This window comes from Grammomys surdaster, unplaced genomic scaffold (genome assembly GCF_004785775.1).
Source record: "Grammomys surdaster isolate TR1022 unplaced genomic scaffold, NIH_TR_1.0 167, whole genome shotgun sequence".
NCBI classification, from domain to species: Eukaryota; Metazoa; Chordata; class Mammalia; order Rodentia; family Muridae; genus Grammomys; species Grammomys surdaster.
The window spans coordinates 7,714,413-7,731,048 of NW_021604615.1; the positions used below are offsets into that span (position 1 = coordinate 7,714,413).

Consider the following 16,636-nt stretch of genomic DNA (forward strand, 5'->3'; position numbering starts at 1 on the left):
GCAGTAGAGGCATTACATGTGTGCTGAGTGTGAAGAGGACCAGAGACACGCAGTAGAGGCATTACAGAATAGTAATAAGTAACACACTTAAGTCCTCACTGAAAGGGTAGAGAGTGGAGCATGTGTGTTGATCTGTGAGAAAGGAAGGGCGGGGAAATGGGGAAAGAACAATGAGCAGAGAACACAAAAATATAGTAAAGGGATGTAAGCTGACATGTCTGACTCACAGGGCGACTCCTGTCCTAACTGATGTGCCGGGCGGCACCAAATAGGGTAGATAAATAGCCACTAAAGGGGAGCCTGAACAAAAGGCAATGACAGAAAATGCAGGAGAGCAAAAAGATTAGCCCGGATAAAAGCAAAGGAAAGCTGACATAGTAATGCTAGTAACAAAAATGAGATTTAGGGCAGTTAGACTCTCAGGAACTAGGTGGAAATCCAAACTTTTAAGCCAGTAATAATGTCCAAAATGCACACAGCAAGCCTTGGCATTCAATACTGCTGTCATGGACATTGACACCTGTCTATCAAACAGGAAATGGTACCATTTTCAGCACACACAGAACATACACAAAGCAATGAAATAGATACTTTGTGAGTGGTATTTGGAAGTCTGTAGCCATTTTTCTGTGTCGTTACCTAGGGTGTAGCTGAAATATGACTGAGGTGGTACTGCACTTAATATGACAACGTTGTTGCATTACTCATGTGAGGTGGATAACAAATATAATCTGTAGACCTCAAAAAGAAGAAATTGCTACCTTGAGAGAATAAAATAAAAAAAATCAAAATCAAAACCTTAATTATTGAAAACCAGAAAAACTGACTGTAACTTATGGAAAAACTAAGAAACTAGTTAGCAGTGTGACAACATGTCTGTTTAACAAAACAACAGTGGTGGAGGACACACACACACATGCCCTGTGAGCCAATAACCTCCCAAACCATGGGGGTTGGTTTGGTTTTGTTTCTCTTGATTTTTGGCCAGGTTTACAGTAACAGGCAATTCCCTCCTACGGAGCCAACCTCAAATCCAAATCAGAGAAGAGCTGGTTAGCCCCATAACAGTTATAATTGGTTCCCCTGTAACAGTGGTAGTTGGTTTCCCCTGTAACAGTGGTAGTTGGTTTCCCCTGTAACAGTTGTAATTGGTTTCCCCTGTAACAGTGGTAGTTGGTTTCCCCTCTAACAGTCACAGTTGGTTACCTCTGTAGCAGTCATAGTTGGTTACCCCGTAACAGTCATACCACTATTTCATTCATAGGTGATTCATTCAACAGTGACCTGGCAGGTCACTGTTCTAGCATGCAGGGTTCTCTGATAAATGGGACAGTTGATGACTCTTACCTCCAGTAGGTACTTTTCAGAACTATGAAAACAAGGGATGACGGAGGAAGTTTGGAGGTCAGTGCCAATTTAATCTCTGTATGCTACAGAGAAATATGGTGAATCTTCAGCAATCAGCTAGTTATGGTGGGCAAGCAAGGACAGTGACCTATGTTGGGAAAAAACCCACACATTCAAAACAAGTAAATTTGTCCATGTAATGCAGGTATGGTGCAATATAAAAAAATTACTGCTATAACTTACTGTGTCAAACTGAATCAGAGAAGTCAGCAGCTTCATAGATGTACAAAACTTTTATTTATCATTAATTTATCATGGTTATCGTACCAGGAGTTTAAAACCAGTTTTCAACCTGATAAAGGATGTGTAACAATCTTCAAAGGAAAAACTTTTAAATATCCAGAAACTATAAGCATCCTCATCCAGTCAGGAATCAGAGAGAGGGGTGAACAGGAGCCTTCGCAGCACACAGGACGAACATGAGGATGCCTCACCATTAAGATCATTCACTAGAATAGGGAATAGCACGAAGGAGGAAGAAGTGAGCCCTGTGGATTGGAAGTACCTGTTCCTAACCAGAAAACCCAGGATCATTCACACATGGTCAGCAGCAGAGTCCTCGAGACTAACCCACAGAGCAAGACACAGATCCAGAGCAAGACAGATCCAGAGCAAGACAGATCCAGAGCAAGACACAGATCCAGAGCAAGACACAGAGCCAGAGCAAGACACAGATCCAGAGCAACACAGATCCAGAGCAAGACATAGACCCAGAGCAAGACACAGATCCAGAGCAAGACACAGAGCCAGAGCAAGACACAGAGCCAGAGCAAGACACAGAGCCAGAGCAAGACACAGATCTAGAGCAAGACACAGAGCCAGAGCAAGACACAGAGCCAGAGCAAGACACAGAGCCAGAGCAAGACACAGATCCAGAGCAAGACACAGATCCAGAGCAAGACACAGATCTAGAGCAAGACACAGATCTAGAGCAAGACACAGAGCCAGAGCAAGACACAGAGCCAGAGCAAGACGCAGACTCAGAAGAAATAAAACAGATACTGACCTTTCTGACTCAGGTCAGCTCTCTAGTTCCTAAACTTCAAGTTAATGATGTCATCTCCTATGGTCCCCAACCTCACAGGGCATCAGAACCCACAGGCATCATCAAGCTCTGTGCTAGGCCCACTCCTAAGATTCTGCTTCCTTGTGGAGTGAAGGAGCCTGTGTCTGTGTGGGTGTCATGGATGATGTGAGTGTGAGAGTGTAGCACGCATGTACACAGGAGTGTGCATGAGCTGTGTGTGGAGTGTGTGCATCAGAGTAAGAACGGTATGTAACTGTGCACTGACAGTGTGCATGTGGACAAGTCCCTGTGCATGTGTGAGCATAGTGCACATGTGTCCCCAGGTAATCCTGAGCCCACAGTCACAGACCTCTCATCCGTGTCACGTGTACAAGGGTAAGACTGACATATAGCAGCATACTAAGGATCCCAGTCCCGTCCTGCAGACTGTGGGGTGAGCCCTTGGGAAGCTGGCTGGGGAAGAAGTTTAGTGTTTCCTATCTATCCCAGAGAAGGGGCAGACTGTGCCTGAGCATATACAAGGAATGTGCACATAAGAGGGACTCCGGGAACACAGGGGAGCCTGCTAATCTTCCCTGAGAAGGTAAATGGGGAGGAGTCCAACAGAAGGACAGACAGTGACCCCTATGCTGTCCCTCGAAACCATGTATCTGCACTAGGCATGGTGCTAATGGTACCCACCGCACAGCTGTGAAAGGAAGACCAAGCAGACAAGGCCCATGCAGGTCCTAGGGGAACCCTTGGCACCTGAGACTCAGGAGTCAGGCAAGGCATGTGCCACAGGGAGGTCACCATCTGCTGAAGAACTTTAGCCAGAGCCCAAGTACCAGGTGGGCTCAGCATCTGTCCTCTGAAGCAACTCTGATTGTCTGTTGTCCCAGAAAGCTAAATGTCCATGTCCTGGAGCTCAGAGGAGAAGGAAATCCTGAGTCCAGGCCCAGCCTCACCTAAGAGAGTTGGGATGAATGGCTGCTGGCTCCTCTCCTGTCCCTTGGGTTATGCTGTGATGAGAGGATTGGGTTTTACTGGGTGAACTTTGACCTCTATCCCAGAAGAAGCAACTGAGGTCCCAGGTGTGAAAGGGCCCCAGGAGTCAGAGGTGCCCCTGAGGTAGACTGTGCTGGCAAAGACAAAAGTCACAGACTAGGGAGGGAGAGGTACTGTTGTACCCCACAAATGAGGTCTGACTCCCAAAGGAATGGTCCAGCCTTGTAGCATCCCATCCCTGAAAAGGACATTTTCCCCAGAGGGTCCAACTGAAGCCTACCGTGTGCTCCAGAGGCTGCATGACCATAAACCGAGTGTTCTCCGGCTGGACCCAGTTTTTACACAGAAAGTTTCACATGCTGAGAAACCTTGTTGATCTCAGACAGTCCAGTGTCCAAAACTCCACCTGGGACCTGGGCCAGAGGACACAAAGGCACAAGTCATGGGCCACCTGCTGACAGCTGCTTCCACAGTGTGGGAAGAGGAGGGGGCAGGGCAACCCTTGAGAGCCACGGAGGGCTGCACAGCCAGGTCTCCCCGACAGGTCCTCTCCAGGTGTTAGGCACATACCCAGCATCCCGTACTTTCCAATGATGTCATCACTGTGGATTCAGACGTCCATCGGTGGGTGAGATCTGTTCACACCTCCGATCTGAGCCCACTCTGTCTGTCATAGCCTTCCTCTTTCCCTGGATATACAAGGGCCAGAGACATAAGTGACAGCCTCAAACCAGCCTCAGGTTGCTTCCAGCCAATGTTCCAGCTTTCTCCACCCTTCTCCCCTCCTCCCTGACCTTTGCCCTCCCGGCAGCATCTGGACAGTCCCCAGCCAGAAGCAGCAGTCTCATCATGGTTGCACAGACCCGCTGGCTGCTGCTTCTCTACTTTCTGCTCCAGCCTCAGGGACCCCTAGGGACTGTAGGTACGTACGTCTGTCTGTCCAGGGAGGGTTTCTCTGTGGACTGAGTTGCTGCTGTTTGCAGCAGCAGCTGGGACATCAACAGGAACCCCGTCACGGGCAGCTCCATTTGATGTATGTCCCTGACAAAAGCAAATAGCATCTGGATGCTTGCCACCCTGAGACAGCCAGTTCTTCACAGGGGTGGGATCCTGGGCTGTTGGCTTCCAAAGACTTTTTAGAAGTAGGGTGTTTTCCTGCCCTCTACAGACACAGACACTTGCCCGTGAAGTTAGATCCTGGAAGTCACTCAGTACAGAGCTCTGTGGCAAGGGATCAAACATGTCAAAACAGCCACGGGCACTGTGCTACAGGGCTTGCTCACTGTCTTGACTCTGTGTCCACAGCCACAGTCCCCTCCCACCAAGTTCACACACACACACACACACACACACACACACACACACACACACAAACACACATGCCTCTAAGGCCTCAGGGGAGAAAGCTTGTGACTGTGCATCACAAGTTGCAGTCTTACAGAAAGAGAGGCTGCCATGAATGTCCCCATGTATAGTGACATGAGTGGCTGAGCCATTACTGTCCCCTTCAAAGCCCATGGCACGTAGGGACTGTAGTGTATTCTCCTGCAGAACTGAGTGGCAACAGGAGCAATGGCTCCCTGCTCCCCTGGTCTGGCTTTCCCAAGTTCTCTCCAACGGGGTGGAGGACCTTGGGATCAGGTTTGCTTTGTATCTCCAGGAGGTTGACGAAGTAAATTTGCCTTCTCCTAAGGGCCCACCCCTTACCCAGTCACTCACTGGAGAAGTGTATGTGTCCCCATGGCTGTGGCATATGATCGTTCTCTGCCTGGTGAAGGACATTGACTGGTCCCATTGGACAGTGTCTCCATCCTCTCTTTCTAGGCCCTCTTCCCACTCTCTCTGTCTTCCCACTCTCTCTGTCACTTCTTTCCAAAATGGTTTTATCTGACTTCCACTCTTGCCCTTCCAGAGAACCCTCCTTTGGGGCATGCCAACATCCTCCTGGTGAGCAGAGCCACTTTATCAGCCCCACCTAGACCTAGCTCGTTCCAGTAAGGCCCATATGGGTTTCCCTCCCTTAAATGAGTCTCCTCTGCATAGGGAAACCCTGTCTCAGTTAGCCCTCTTCTTTAATACACTGGCTGCTTTTGGGTCTTCCTTAACTGCCTTCCTCCCTGGCTCTTCTCCTTTCCCATCTCAGTCACACACCTTCCCATCCATTGCTGCCCCTTCCACAGACATCCCGGGCACACAGTTTATGTGACATAGTTGTCGTATGAGGACTTTGAGGGCCTCAGCTTCACCCTTGGTTTCCACCCCTGACTAACTTGAGGTGATTGAAACATCTCCATCTCCATGCTCACCCCTGGGATTCAGACCCCATGTCTACTAGGGTGTCCCAAAGAATCTTCAAATTCAGCACATCCAAACGACTGTGGCTGCCTTCACCAAAGCTTTGCTTTTCCAAAGCCAAGTGGGGAACGCTGGTATCCTAGTTTCTGTCGAGGTCATTGACAGGCAGGGTTGTGTGGTAGAGGCTGCATCTAACACACCTCCAATGTAGGAAATCGAAGAACTCAGAACCCCAGGTGAGGCAGCTGTTGGCCATGGTACCCAGGGATGTTGCTATGTTATCATAAGGTCTGAAGCCCCAGGGCTATGTGACTTGAGATTCTTGGACTGACTCCCTAGACACAGGAAAGTGAACACAGATGGGAAAATAGAGGAAAATTTAAATATTACGTTTGTGCACACATTTTATGAGTACCCAAGGAAGAGATTGCACAATGTGTGACTAACTGTCTCCTTTTGGCATGCTGTCACATCGCAAGCCTCGTGTTCACTGGCCTCATGGGATGCCACCATTTGGCAACTCCTTACTACAGATGTATCATTTCGTGACAGTTTGTATGCCCTCCTAGGGTCTTCCCATTATAAATTCCTAAGCAGGATTTAGTAAAAACGTCAGACCACATGGATATGGTAAATTTTCATCTCATCTAATAAATATATCACCATATACTTCCACATAATATATACCATATACTGGGCCATGTTCTCTGTCACCAACTATCCATGAAAAACACACACAATTTTAAATTCAGCTGAGCCTGGGCTGTGTCATTCTCTGTGACCTTCAGCCTGGAGAATAGGGTAAGCCATTGAAGGAACCAACCAACCTATGCACCTTCCGTTCCTTGAGGTGGACAGGGACTCTGGCTCCCACCAGAGAGTGGAGTGGGAGAAGATTAATGTGGGTGGGTTGTTCCCATCACTGAGGGAGATGGGAGTTTCCACCACTGAGAGATCTGGTGTGGGTGGTTCTCACGAGCTGACCCAGTGTGGTTTCCTTCCCTCACTGGAATGATCCAGTGTGGGTGTTTCCATTGTTTATGGGACCATCAAGAGTGGGTGGCTTCTGAGCAGCTTGAGGAAAGCTGCCAGGGCATGGGACCTTCTGTCTCTCAGTTTTCGTAACCCAGGAAGAAGCACATGATGTCCTACACAGGCAAAGGCGTGCCAACTGGCTCCTGGAGGAACTTTGGCCCGGCTCCCTGGAGAGGGAGTGCAACGAAGAACAGTGCTCCTTTGAGGAGGCCCGAGAGGTCTTCAAGAGCCCCGAGAGGACCGTGAGTGACACCCCACCCCATGCCTGCTCATGGGTAGTACTCTGAGACTGGAAAGAAGTAAGCTGGGGGTTGTGAGGGCTACACCCATGTCTCTGAATCTGTCTCCCCATTACTGTGGAGAGTGCCAATCAGTACTCAGAGGCACAGGAACCCTGACATACACAGGTTTCTACTCTCAACCATGCCACAAGCAGTTTTACAAGAAATACAACTCCTAAACTACACTGTCTGTGTCTCCTATTCCCAAAGGGAAATCCTTATTCCCTAAGGGGCTGCCCATGTAGTTAACCTGAGAAGGAAAATTCACCTCAAGGGGGCAGGATACACACACACACACACACACACACACAGTCCTCATCGGACACATGTGAGGAACACTGTGGCTTCCTCAGCCACACATCTTGGCCATATGCACAGATTTGTCTCCACTCCTGAGTTACCATTTTTATCTGTTTATTTCTTTTAGTTTTTTGAGACAGGGTCTTGCTATGTAACCCAGGCTGACCTCCAATTGTCCATCTTCATCTGCCTCCCAGTTGCTGGAATTACAAGTATGTGCTACCCTGCCTGGCCCTGTGATTTCATTTTTTAAAAGATACATATTTATATATCACTGAGCATGTTCCTGTCTGGATGGACATCTCCCTCTGGAGGTTTTTCCCAGAGGAAGGGTGTGTCAAGATAGGACAAGGCTTTGAGACAGGGTCCACTGTGTTTACTTTTGCCATCATCTCTGAAAAAAATAGTCAGTCACAGCTCTGGGGCCATTTGTAAAGCTCCAGGGGCATTTGTGAGGCTCCGGGGCAGTTGTGAGGGGCTGGTTGTTAGTTCTCCAAGGGATTTTCTTCCATCCTGTTTTGGCTCATATCACACCTCACACTCACAGGAGACCCACCTCACACTCACAGGAGGCCCACCTCACACTCACAGGAGGATCACCTCACACTCACAGGAAGCTCACTTCACACTCACAGGAGGCCTACCTCACACTCACAGGAGGCTCACCTCACACTCACAGAACACCTCTCTCTCACACAAGAGACCTCACACTCACAGATGAAGTTCACATATACTGGAGAATTTACACCCTCAGAACACCTCACACAGGAACCCTCATTTCCACAGGATATCTCACAAACCCAAAGGAAATTACTTAGCAGACCTCACATTCACAACACACCTCCCTTACAGGTATCCTCACACTCAGAGCACATAGGGAGCTGGAAGAAGCTACTTTCCTCACTGACTGATGTGACCAAATACCTGACAAGAAGTAACTGAGGGAAAGACAGGTTTACTCTGGTTGGTAGTTCAGGTGTCAGGGAAGGCATGATGGCAGCTAGTCACAGGGCATCCAATCAGGAAGCAGAGAGTGATGGAGGCTGGTGCTCAGGTCACTGTTGCCTTTTTATTCAGACCAGAACCCCCATGGGATGACACCTCCCACATTTTGAGGTTCAGGCCAGAGCTAGAGAAAGCAGGATCAGGGTCAGAACTCAGGTGCTCTCACTTGGGAGAGGCAACTATGTTGTGACTTACATGTCCCTGGAAAGGGCTAGAGAAACATCAACCTCAGATGTTGATCAACCTCCTTGTCTCCAGAGGAACACTGTCTTCCCAAGCCCCTCACAGATGCCCAGGTCAGGAGCCCCACCCATAGCTCCTGGGCTCCCTCCGTGGACAGCTACTTCTCATGAACATGGTTTCTTCTTCCCTCTCAGAAGCAGTTCTGGACTGTTTACAGTGGTGAGTAGATGAAAGCCATCTGTGCCCCTCCCCACACACCCCTTCTTTACAACGCACTAACGTCAGCTCACCCACAGATGGGGATCAGTGTGCCTCGAACCCATGTCAGAACGGGGGTACCTGCCAGGATCATCTCAAGTCTTACGTCTGCTTCTGCCTCCTAGACTTCGAGGGTCGGAACTGCGAGAAAAGTGAGACCAACTTCCTGCCTCCATTTGCAGTGGATGGAGTCAGGAGGGAAGGGCCTGGGTGACTGGTTCCGGTAACAGCTTCATCAAGGAAGGAGTGGGTGTCCAGGCCGGCCTCGGCCCCTGCAGGAAATTGATCTGGGAGACGTTACGTGCTCCTTTTAAACCGAGGGCCTTTGATTTATGAGTCTAAGATTCTTCGTCTCAGACTCAGTGTCCCTTTTGACTCCCTGCTCTGAAAAATTCTGCTGGTCTGGAGACATCTGGGAGAGGGTCCAGCTTCTGTCCCCACCAGGCAAGTCAGCTGGGTAAACTTCTTCTCTGCCACTTTAAAGGTGTGAACTATTTATTCACCTTTGAAATATCAAATTATTGTTTTGCTTGGAGACCACCAAACCACTGTGGACCCAGTAGTTCACTAGTGGGCCTCATAGAATTCACTGGCAGCAGAGGTACATGTGGGCATTTTGTTACACCAAAGCTTGCAAAGGCCAGGAGCAGGCTTCCAGTTGTTCTCTTCTGTGGGCTCACACAGAAGACAGCTCAGTTCTTCTAGAATGCATGTAAAGTACTGTAGAGTATCACCGACCTAGAAAGTCACTTAACCCCAGGCCTAGGTGTGAAAGACCTGTCTCCAGCCCCTCCAGGCCCAAAGCCCACCATCAATCATACCTTTGGCTAGCCATCTGGTATGGCCCAAGGCCCCAGACATGTGGCAACATTCCAGTCGGGGGATCCCCCAAGGTTACCTCTTCAGCCGGGGCAAAGTTGTGCTTTCTTTAGACCTAGGGCTCCTTACTGCCCAAGTGGGTTCTTCCTGGCGTCAGCTGCCTCCTGTTCTCATCAGAACGAGGTCAGAGAATGTAAAGGGGAAGGGAAGAAGGGCTCACTAACAGTCACTGACCCCCGGAGACCTGTAAGGTTTGGTGAGCAGTGATTGTGAGTCACAGGGCAGGCTTCCATACTGTGGCTCTGGGCTGGTGCAGAATTGAACTGACCACCCTTGCTGCCTTCTCTGTCTGGGCCAATGGCCTGTGCTGTAACCAAGGGCCTAGATAGCTCACATGGTCATGAAGGTTGCCCCTAGAGTAACTTCTCCTTATGACCATCCATGGACTGGTTCCCCGTTCCGTTGAGAATGTTTCCTTTCCTCGGGAAATGTTTGCTTACCTCTAGAACCCTTTCCAGCTTCTCATTAGAGTCTTGGAAGGGTGAAGCCATCACATACCAACCTAGCATCCTCCAAATGCCGTCGAGACTGCCTGCTGTCAAGATTGCTCAGACATGTGACTCCCAGATCTAGCTTTCATTCCTCCAGATCAGTCCACAAGGCAGGTGATGCCAGTTCAGCCTCAGTAATCCATAGCTACGCGCCATATCCCAAGGGGACAAGGATGACCACCACCATGGGCTGCCTGCCAGCCTTGCAGGGACCTCTCACGTTGTCTTCTCCTGTCCTCAGACAAGAATGAGCAGCTGATCTGTGCAAATGAAAATGGTGACTGTGACCAGTACTGCACGGACCATGTAGGGACCAAGCGTACCTGCAGCTGTCACGAGGGCTACGAGCTTCAGCCTGATGAGGTGTCCTGCAAACCAAAAGGTAACAGGCTCCAGGGACCGGAGCTGCCTTAGGCTCTGAAGAGCCTGTCACCTGTGCTGATCTGTGGCAAGTTATCAGTCCAAAGATGTGTGACAAGGCCAGACCCCTGCTTATCAAGTATCTGATAGATGCTGACTGACTGTGAGGTGGAAGGGTAGAAACTTGAAGGACACCTGACTTGAGAGCTGTTAGCCTGGAACCCTGGGCCAGCATCCTGCACTGTCTCAAGTGTCCTGTCCGTTGAAGCAGGCCAGGAGTGGATGAGGAGGTCCTACATCACCTCTTATGCCCAATTTGGAGTCTCTGAGACACACTTGGGAGTCACGTAGACACACCTGGCGTCTGTATCCACTGCTGCAGCCAACAGCATAACTATCATGTTAATTCCGTGCATGTGGGTGGGACAGTATTACAGATGACTGCAGTCCTGCAGAGGTCAGAGTTTCGAGTTGCTTGTGTGGGTGCTGGGAACCAGACTCTCGCCCCCTGCTCTTAAAACATGTTCTCCACAACAAGACTGTTTGAGATCTGCTTCCAAAGGCCGAGGCTCCCTCAGAAGAGGATGGGCTCAGCCTGTGCCATGAAACTGGAAAGTCAGAAGGCCACAGCTAACTGTTCTTTCTTACCCGAGGCCTTCAAAGTGGGAGGAGCGTAAGTCTGGTCAGAAGACCCTGGTTTTCAGTGCCGGTGATTCATATTTAGCCAGATCATCCCTTGCTTCCAAGCAAGCCAGAGCCACATGTGTTCCCTGTGAGGATCTAGCAGACCCCAGTTCTAGAAAGCAGGGCCTCAACTTTCTGCCTCCTCTCCCAGCCGCTGCAGTAGGCCCTCTCTGCCCACTCTAGATGGAAACACCAGGTTTCTCTCTCCTGAGGCCTCTCACTGCCCCCAGCAGGAGCTACGGCAGGGGGCGGCTGCTACTCCTCCTCCACCCACAGGCACCTCCACCTCTGCACCCCTCTCTCTCTGACTTCTGTTTCATACAGTTGAGTACCCATGTGGGAGAATACCTGTCGTAGAAAAAAGAAACTCCAGCAGCCGCCAAGGCCGGATTGTAGGAGGTTATGTGTGCCCCAAAGGGGAGTGTCCGTGGCAGGTAAGGCTCTCCATCCTGTGCAAACCTCCCTTCTCCAGCTCCGACTCCCCTGACTTCAGGCTTTCTACTCTGGGGTGTAGAAGTTTTGAATTGGGTTAAATTTATACACAAGGAACATGAGCCAGCCTCCACCCCTACCCCATTCCCACCCCCCACCCCCACCCCTACACTCTTGTGCCTAGAAAGGGAAAGAAAGCAGATACTGAGGCCCATTGCATGCAGAAACCACACAAGGCCTGCAGCTGCCTCACACGAGTCACCTGAAGACCTGTAGCTGCACCCCATCATCCATGCACCCCATCTTTCCGCAACCCTGCTGTCTACCAGAGCCCGCAGAGCCAGGGCTGCTCTACCCTGCTGGGGGAATCCCCAGAGGGATTGTGGGCAGGAATTATGTCGAGTCAGTTGCTTCCTCGGGAGCAAGGAGACCATAAAAATAGCCTGGCTCTCTTTGTCTGTGTGCCTCCGCCCAGGCTGTGCTGAAAATCAATGGGTTATTGCTGTGTGGGGCCGTCCTGCTGGACTCCAGATGGATAGTGACCGCAGCCCACTGCTTCGATAATATCCGGAGCTGGGTAAACATCACAGTGGTGATGGGTAGGTACGCCCGTCCCTGGCCTCTGTCCTGAGGGCATTTTCAGACTCACATTGGCTCAGGGGCTGGGGGTCAATGACCCATCAGCATCCTTAACCTTGTGAGATCTACAAGAGTGGCTCTGGAGCTGACCCACTCTGTCCCCTGGGCTGCTCCTCCCATCAGGGAATAGGAGAAGATTGGGGGACAACTCTGCCCATCTCGCCCTACTCGGACTGGGTGTCAAGGACCCCATCCACTCCCCCAGGCTCAGCCCATTCACAACCTTCCCTCCAGAACTGCAGTGGACCCTGCTGCAGGCTTCTCCTGAGACCCTGGCAAGGAGTCAAATCCTCAGATACCATCTGCTAGACTGGCCACAGCCCAGTCTACATACTCTAGGTCAGACTGGCAAGACAAACAAGAGGTCTGTGAGGGGACATGGCCACACATGGTAGGATATGTCCCATGAGTAGAGTTCTGTGTGGGAACATGGCCATGCATGGTAGGATATGTCCCATGAGACATGGTAGGATATGTCCCATGAGGCATGGTAGGATATGCCCCATGAGGCATGGTTGAATACCCCCCATGAGGCATGGTAGGATATGTCCCATGAGGCATGGTAGGATATGTCCCATGAGGTATGGTAGGACATGTCCAGTGATACATGGTAAGATATGTCCCATGAGGCATGGTAGGACATGTCCAGTGATACATGGTAGGATATGTCCCATGAGGCATGGTAGGATATGACCCATGAGGCATGGTAGGATATATCCCATGAGGCATGGTAGGACATGTCCAGTGATACATGGTAGGATACGTCCCATGAGGCATGGTAGGATATATCCCATGAGGCATGGTAGGATATGACCCATGAGACATGGTAGGATATGTCCCATGAGTGGCATGACATCCTTCCAGGTGAACATGACTTCAGTGAGAAGGATGGGACCGAGCAAATACGGCGGGTAGTACAGGTCTTCATGCCCGACAAGTACATCCGAGGCAAGATCGACCATGACATTGCCCTACTCCGCTTTCACCGGCCTGTGACCTTCACTGACTATGTGGTACCCCTGTGTCTGCCTGAAAAGGCCTTCTCCGAGAACACCCTAGCCAGAATCCGCTTCTCGAGGGTCAGTGGCTGGGGCCAGCTACTGGACCGTGGGGCCACAGCCCTGGAGCTCATGTCTATCGAGGTACCCCGGCTGTTGACCCAGGACTGCCTGGAGCATGCCAAGCATACTCCCAAGACCCCCAAAATCACAGACAACATGTTTTGTGCCGGCTACATGGACGGTACCATGGACGCCTGCAAGGGTGACAGCGGTGGCCCACATGCCACACACTACCATGGCACATGGTATCTGACAGGTGTGGTGAGCTGGGGGGAGGGCTGTGCAGCTATTGGCCACGTTGGGGTGTACACCAGGGTCTCCCAGTACACAGACTGGCTGGTCAGACTCATGGACTCCAAACTGCGGATTGGGATTTTTCGAATCCCACTGTAGCTCCTTGGACAGCCCGACCCGTCCCAAGAAGGAAGCTGCAGCTTGTGACGTTGTTCTGTATCAGATTCTATTGGCTTTCCTGCTATTCTTTGGGTGAGGGAGGATGAGATAGAGAGAGAGTGAAGAAAGCGGGGGAAGGGGGATGAGAGAGGCTGGGAGAGGGGAAACAGAAAGCAGAAGTGGGAAGAGCCTGAGTCAGAGAGTAACAAAGACATTCAGAGGGCCTGAGCAGTGCAGTCACAGACAGGCAGCCGAAGGGACAGGGTGTCCCTGAGGGGAGGCGAGGCTCAGACCTTGCTCCTGTCTCCCTGCAGCTGCCTCCTGTCTGCATGTGTTCGGTCTGCAGTGCTGCACAGTAGGTGTGCACATGTGCACGAAGGACACGTGAATGTGTGTGCGTGCGTGTGTGTGCATGCATGTGTGTGCACCCATGCTGCATACATCATCTGTTCACTTTTGTTTCATGTGAGCACCCCGTCTTTCGTCTCAATTAAATGAGAAATGTCATCTGCATGTGTAGTGTCGTCCTTCTGGGTTACCTAAGGGAGTGTTTCTGAAGTCAAGTGTGCACCCTTGCTGTTGACTGCTTCCTCCACGGCAGGGACCAGCTGATCTCACACCCTTTGGGGAATGCCTGCTGTTACCCTGGGTTGACCTTAAGTCCCTGAGTGTAGCCTCTGATGTCAAGTCAGACACACTTCGGCAGGGCTGGGAAAAGGAAGGGGAAGGTGGACTGGGAGGGTTCCCCAATCAGTAGGTATGCAGGTATCCATCTCACAGAGCCGTCCTGAGATACCACCAAGTGCCCTTGAGAGGCCTTACTGAGAATCTAGCTCCCTGAAGACTGGCGTGCTCAGTATGGGGTGTGCTTATTTTCGAATCAGCATTTCCTTCATGAGAGTGGGGTGGTAGAGAGGGAAGGCAACAAAGGGAGGACCCCCCTCAAGCCAGCTTTAGTGTTTTCCCTAGTCCCAGACCACAGGTCTGCTGTGAGACTCAGTGTAGGCTCAGTGACCTCTACACAGACATTACCAGGCAGGGCAACGATCAGGCGTCAGACACCAGCCAACAGCCATCAGAGCACTGCACACCTTTTCCAAGTTCTGTTACGGTCTGCCAGAGCCTGGTTAATGACAGTGACTTCCCCTCCTGGTGAGATGCCAGCATCAGCCTCGACATCTGACATCACGGGTGCGTTTGTTTGTCAGGTACCCACAGCATGCCAAAGCCCTCTCAGCCCTGGCACGTACAGTGATAAGCCAAATGTCATTACGGTACTCTGACTACGTGCACGCAGCCACAGCCATGAGTCATTGTCTAACCAAACACCGTACCCAGCACGGGATGCAGTGTACAGTGAACATGAGAAGCCCATTTCTGCTCACTAATGAGCAGGCACAGTGCGCATGCTCCCCAGGCTCAAAAATAGCTCCACCAGATGAAGCTTCTAAGGAGGAAGGGGACAACGTGAGCTCCAGCTCGTGTGCACTTGTAGAAGGTGATGACAGAGGGAGTACTGCCTCCTCATAGGCCAAACTTAGGGAGTTTCGTTGTCGCTGCTGGGGCTGCTCCTGCTGTTCCTTCTGGGACTCTGGAATATGGGCCTCCAGTGGTGCCTTCTGGTGACAGTCCCTGAGCTCAGAACCCATGAGTCTGACATTGCAAGGAAGATTTGGGGGCTCAGAGGAAAGCTTCCCCTTCCTGGCCTGCAGCCCAACTACGTGTGCACACACATTTCAAGCAGAGTCATCTGCCCACAGCTTGTGAAAGAAGCTGTTTCCACATGTATAGCTCTCAGATGGCTTGTCCTTCCCTGGCCTTCTCTTCCAGGATCAAGGGAAAATGGCTACTCCTTTGCAGAACCGACCCAGGGTGTGAGCCACATGCTCTGCAGAAGTGATGTTGGCTGTCAAACACCAAGACTTGATACACACGTTCTCCCCGCTCCAGGCCGGCAAGAAGGCTGGGCGTGGCAGGCCTGGTGGGCAGAACCCAAATGTGTGTCATGTGGCCCTGTGGACTTCCCTGGATGTCATGTATCAGAGACATGAACTTGTGTCAAGACATCAACAGTTCAGGGCTCCTGTCCCCCAATAGCCCAGCCTGTTTCCATGACTACAGTATATAACCATTGTCCAAGAGACACACAAACCTCACACCCACACTTGTGGCCAGAGTCTGTGGGGGCCAGCTAGGGCATTGAGAGCGAGGGTACAAATCCCACATCCGATCTGACACCCAGGCTTCACCTCGTGTCCATCTCAGTTCCTGTTCCTGAAAACAAGGAGGGGACTGACACGTCTACCAGATGGAGAAGTACCAGCAGGGCTGGGATGAGTATTAGAGAACCAGGAAATCCCCATGAAATGTTACTACGACACTCAGCAGAAAGCAGGCCCTGCTAGGGTAAGTATAGCCTCCCCAGGAAAGACTGGGGCTGGTCACCACAGTCCCCAAGTCCCCTGACCTCATTGCTGGTCCAGGGCTCCAATCAGGAGGCTGAGATAAGCAGAATGACCATGGCCACCTGGGGCCCAGGGAAGTGAACCTTGCCCCATGCCTGTCACATCCGCTACCGTCCTTGGCCACATCATGGGGAACCCGGTACGACTCAGCCTGCTCTATGTTGTCCTGGCCAGCCTCCTGCTCCCTGGGAGAGGTGGTAAGTGCTCCAGCCCTTCACAGTGCAGAGTGGCCCAGGAGGAGGGGGTGAGGGTAGGCGGGTGGGAGGGTGAAACACTTGGTTCACTGGCCAGCCAGAGGCTGCCTTCTAAAGGTATAGTTAGGGCCAGCTGCAAGTACTTGTGCAGAGTACATGGAGATTTAAATGAAAGGACCCGGAGAAAGAAGAGGAAGGGAACAGAGACAAAGTGAGAGAGAGAGAGAGAGAGAGAGAGAGAGAGAGAGAGAGAGAGAGAG

At 51.1% G+C, this 16,636-nt stretch overlaps 2 protein-coding genes and 1 long non-coding RNA gene across 5 annotated transcripts in view; 2 read left to right on the forward strand and 1 right to left on the reverse strand.

Annotated features, from left to right (window-relative positions):
* Positions 1–1,621: 1,621 nt before the first annotated feature.
* LOC114620302 lies at positions 1,622–4,161 on the reverse strand. Its single transcript, XR_003711297.1, has 4 exons — positions 3,992–4,161; positions 3,702–3,834; positions 3,382–3,435; positions 1,622–1,856 (listed from the first exon to the last, which is right to left on the reverse strand). It is a non-coding gene; the product is annotated as an uncharacterized LOC114620302 (long non-coding RNA).
* A 71-nt stretch (positions 4,162–4,232) lies between these two features.
* On the forward strand, positions 4,233–14,230 carry F7 (coagulation factor VII). 3 transcript variants are annotated; one of them, XM_028766378.1, is made up of 8 exons: positions 4,233–4,343; positions 6,833–6,993; positions 8,715–8,739; positions 8,828–8,930; positions 10,390–10,530; positions 11,517–11,626; positions 12,100–12,223; positions 13,128–14,230. In XM_028766378.1, exons 2-8 carry the CDS (start codon positions 6,857–6,859, stop codon positions 13,715–13,717), a joined length of 1,230 nt encoding a protein of 409 aa, XP_028622211.1. In that variant the 5' UTR covers positions 4,233–4,343; positions 6,833–6,856; the 3' UTR covers positions 13,718–14,230. The 3 variants fall into 3 exon arrangements, with proteins under 3 accessions (XP_028622211.1, XP_028622209.1, XP_028622210.1); XM_028766376.1 differs by having other exon boundaries at positions 4,239–4,343; positions 8,596–8,739; XM_028766377.1 differs by having other exon boundaries at positions 4,239–4,343; positions 8,817–8,930.
* Positions 14,231–16,161: 1,931 nt separating this feature from the next.
* F10 (coagulation factor X) overlaps positions 16,162–16,636 on the forward strand; it is a 17,197-nt gene continuing 16,722 nt past the window's right edge. Inside the window, exon 1 of the mRNA XM_028766301.1 lies at positions 16,162–16,379. Within this exon, the coding sequence (XP_028622134.1) occupies positions 16,274–16,379 (106 nt within the window). The 5' untranslated portion in view covers positions 16,162–16,273. The remainder of the gene's footprint in view (positions 16,380–16,636) is intronic.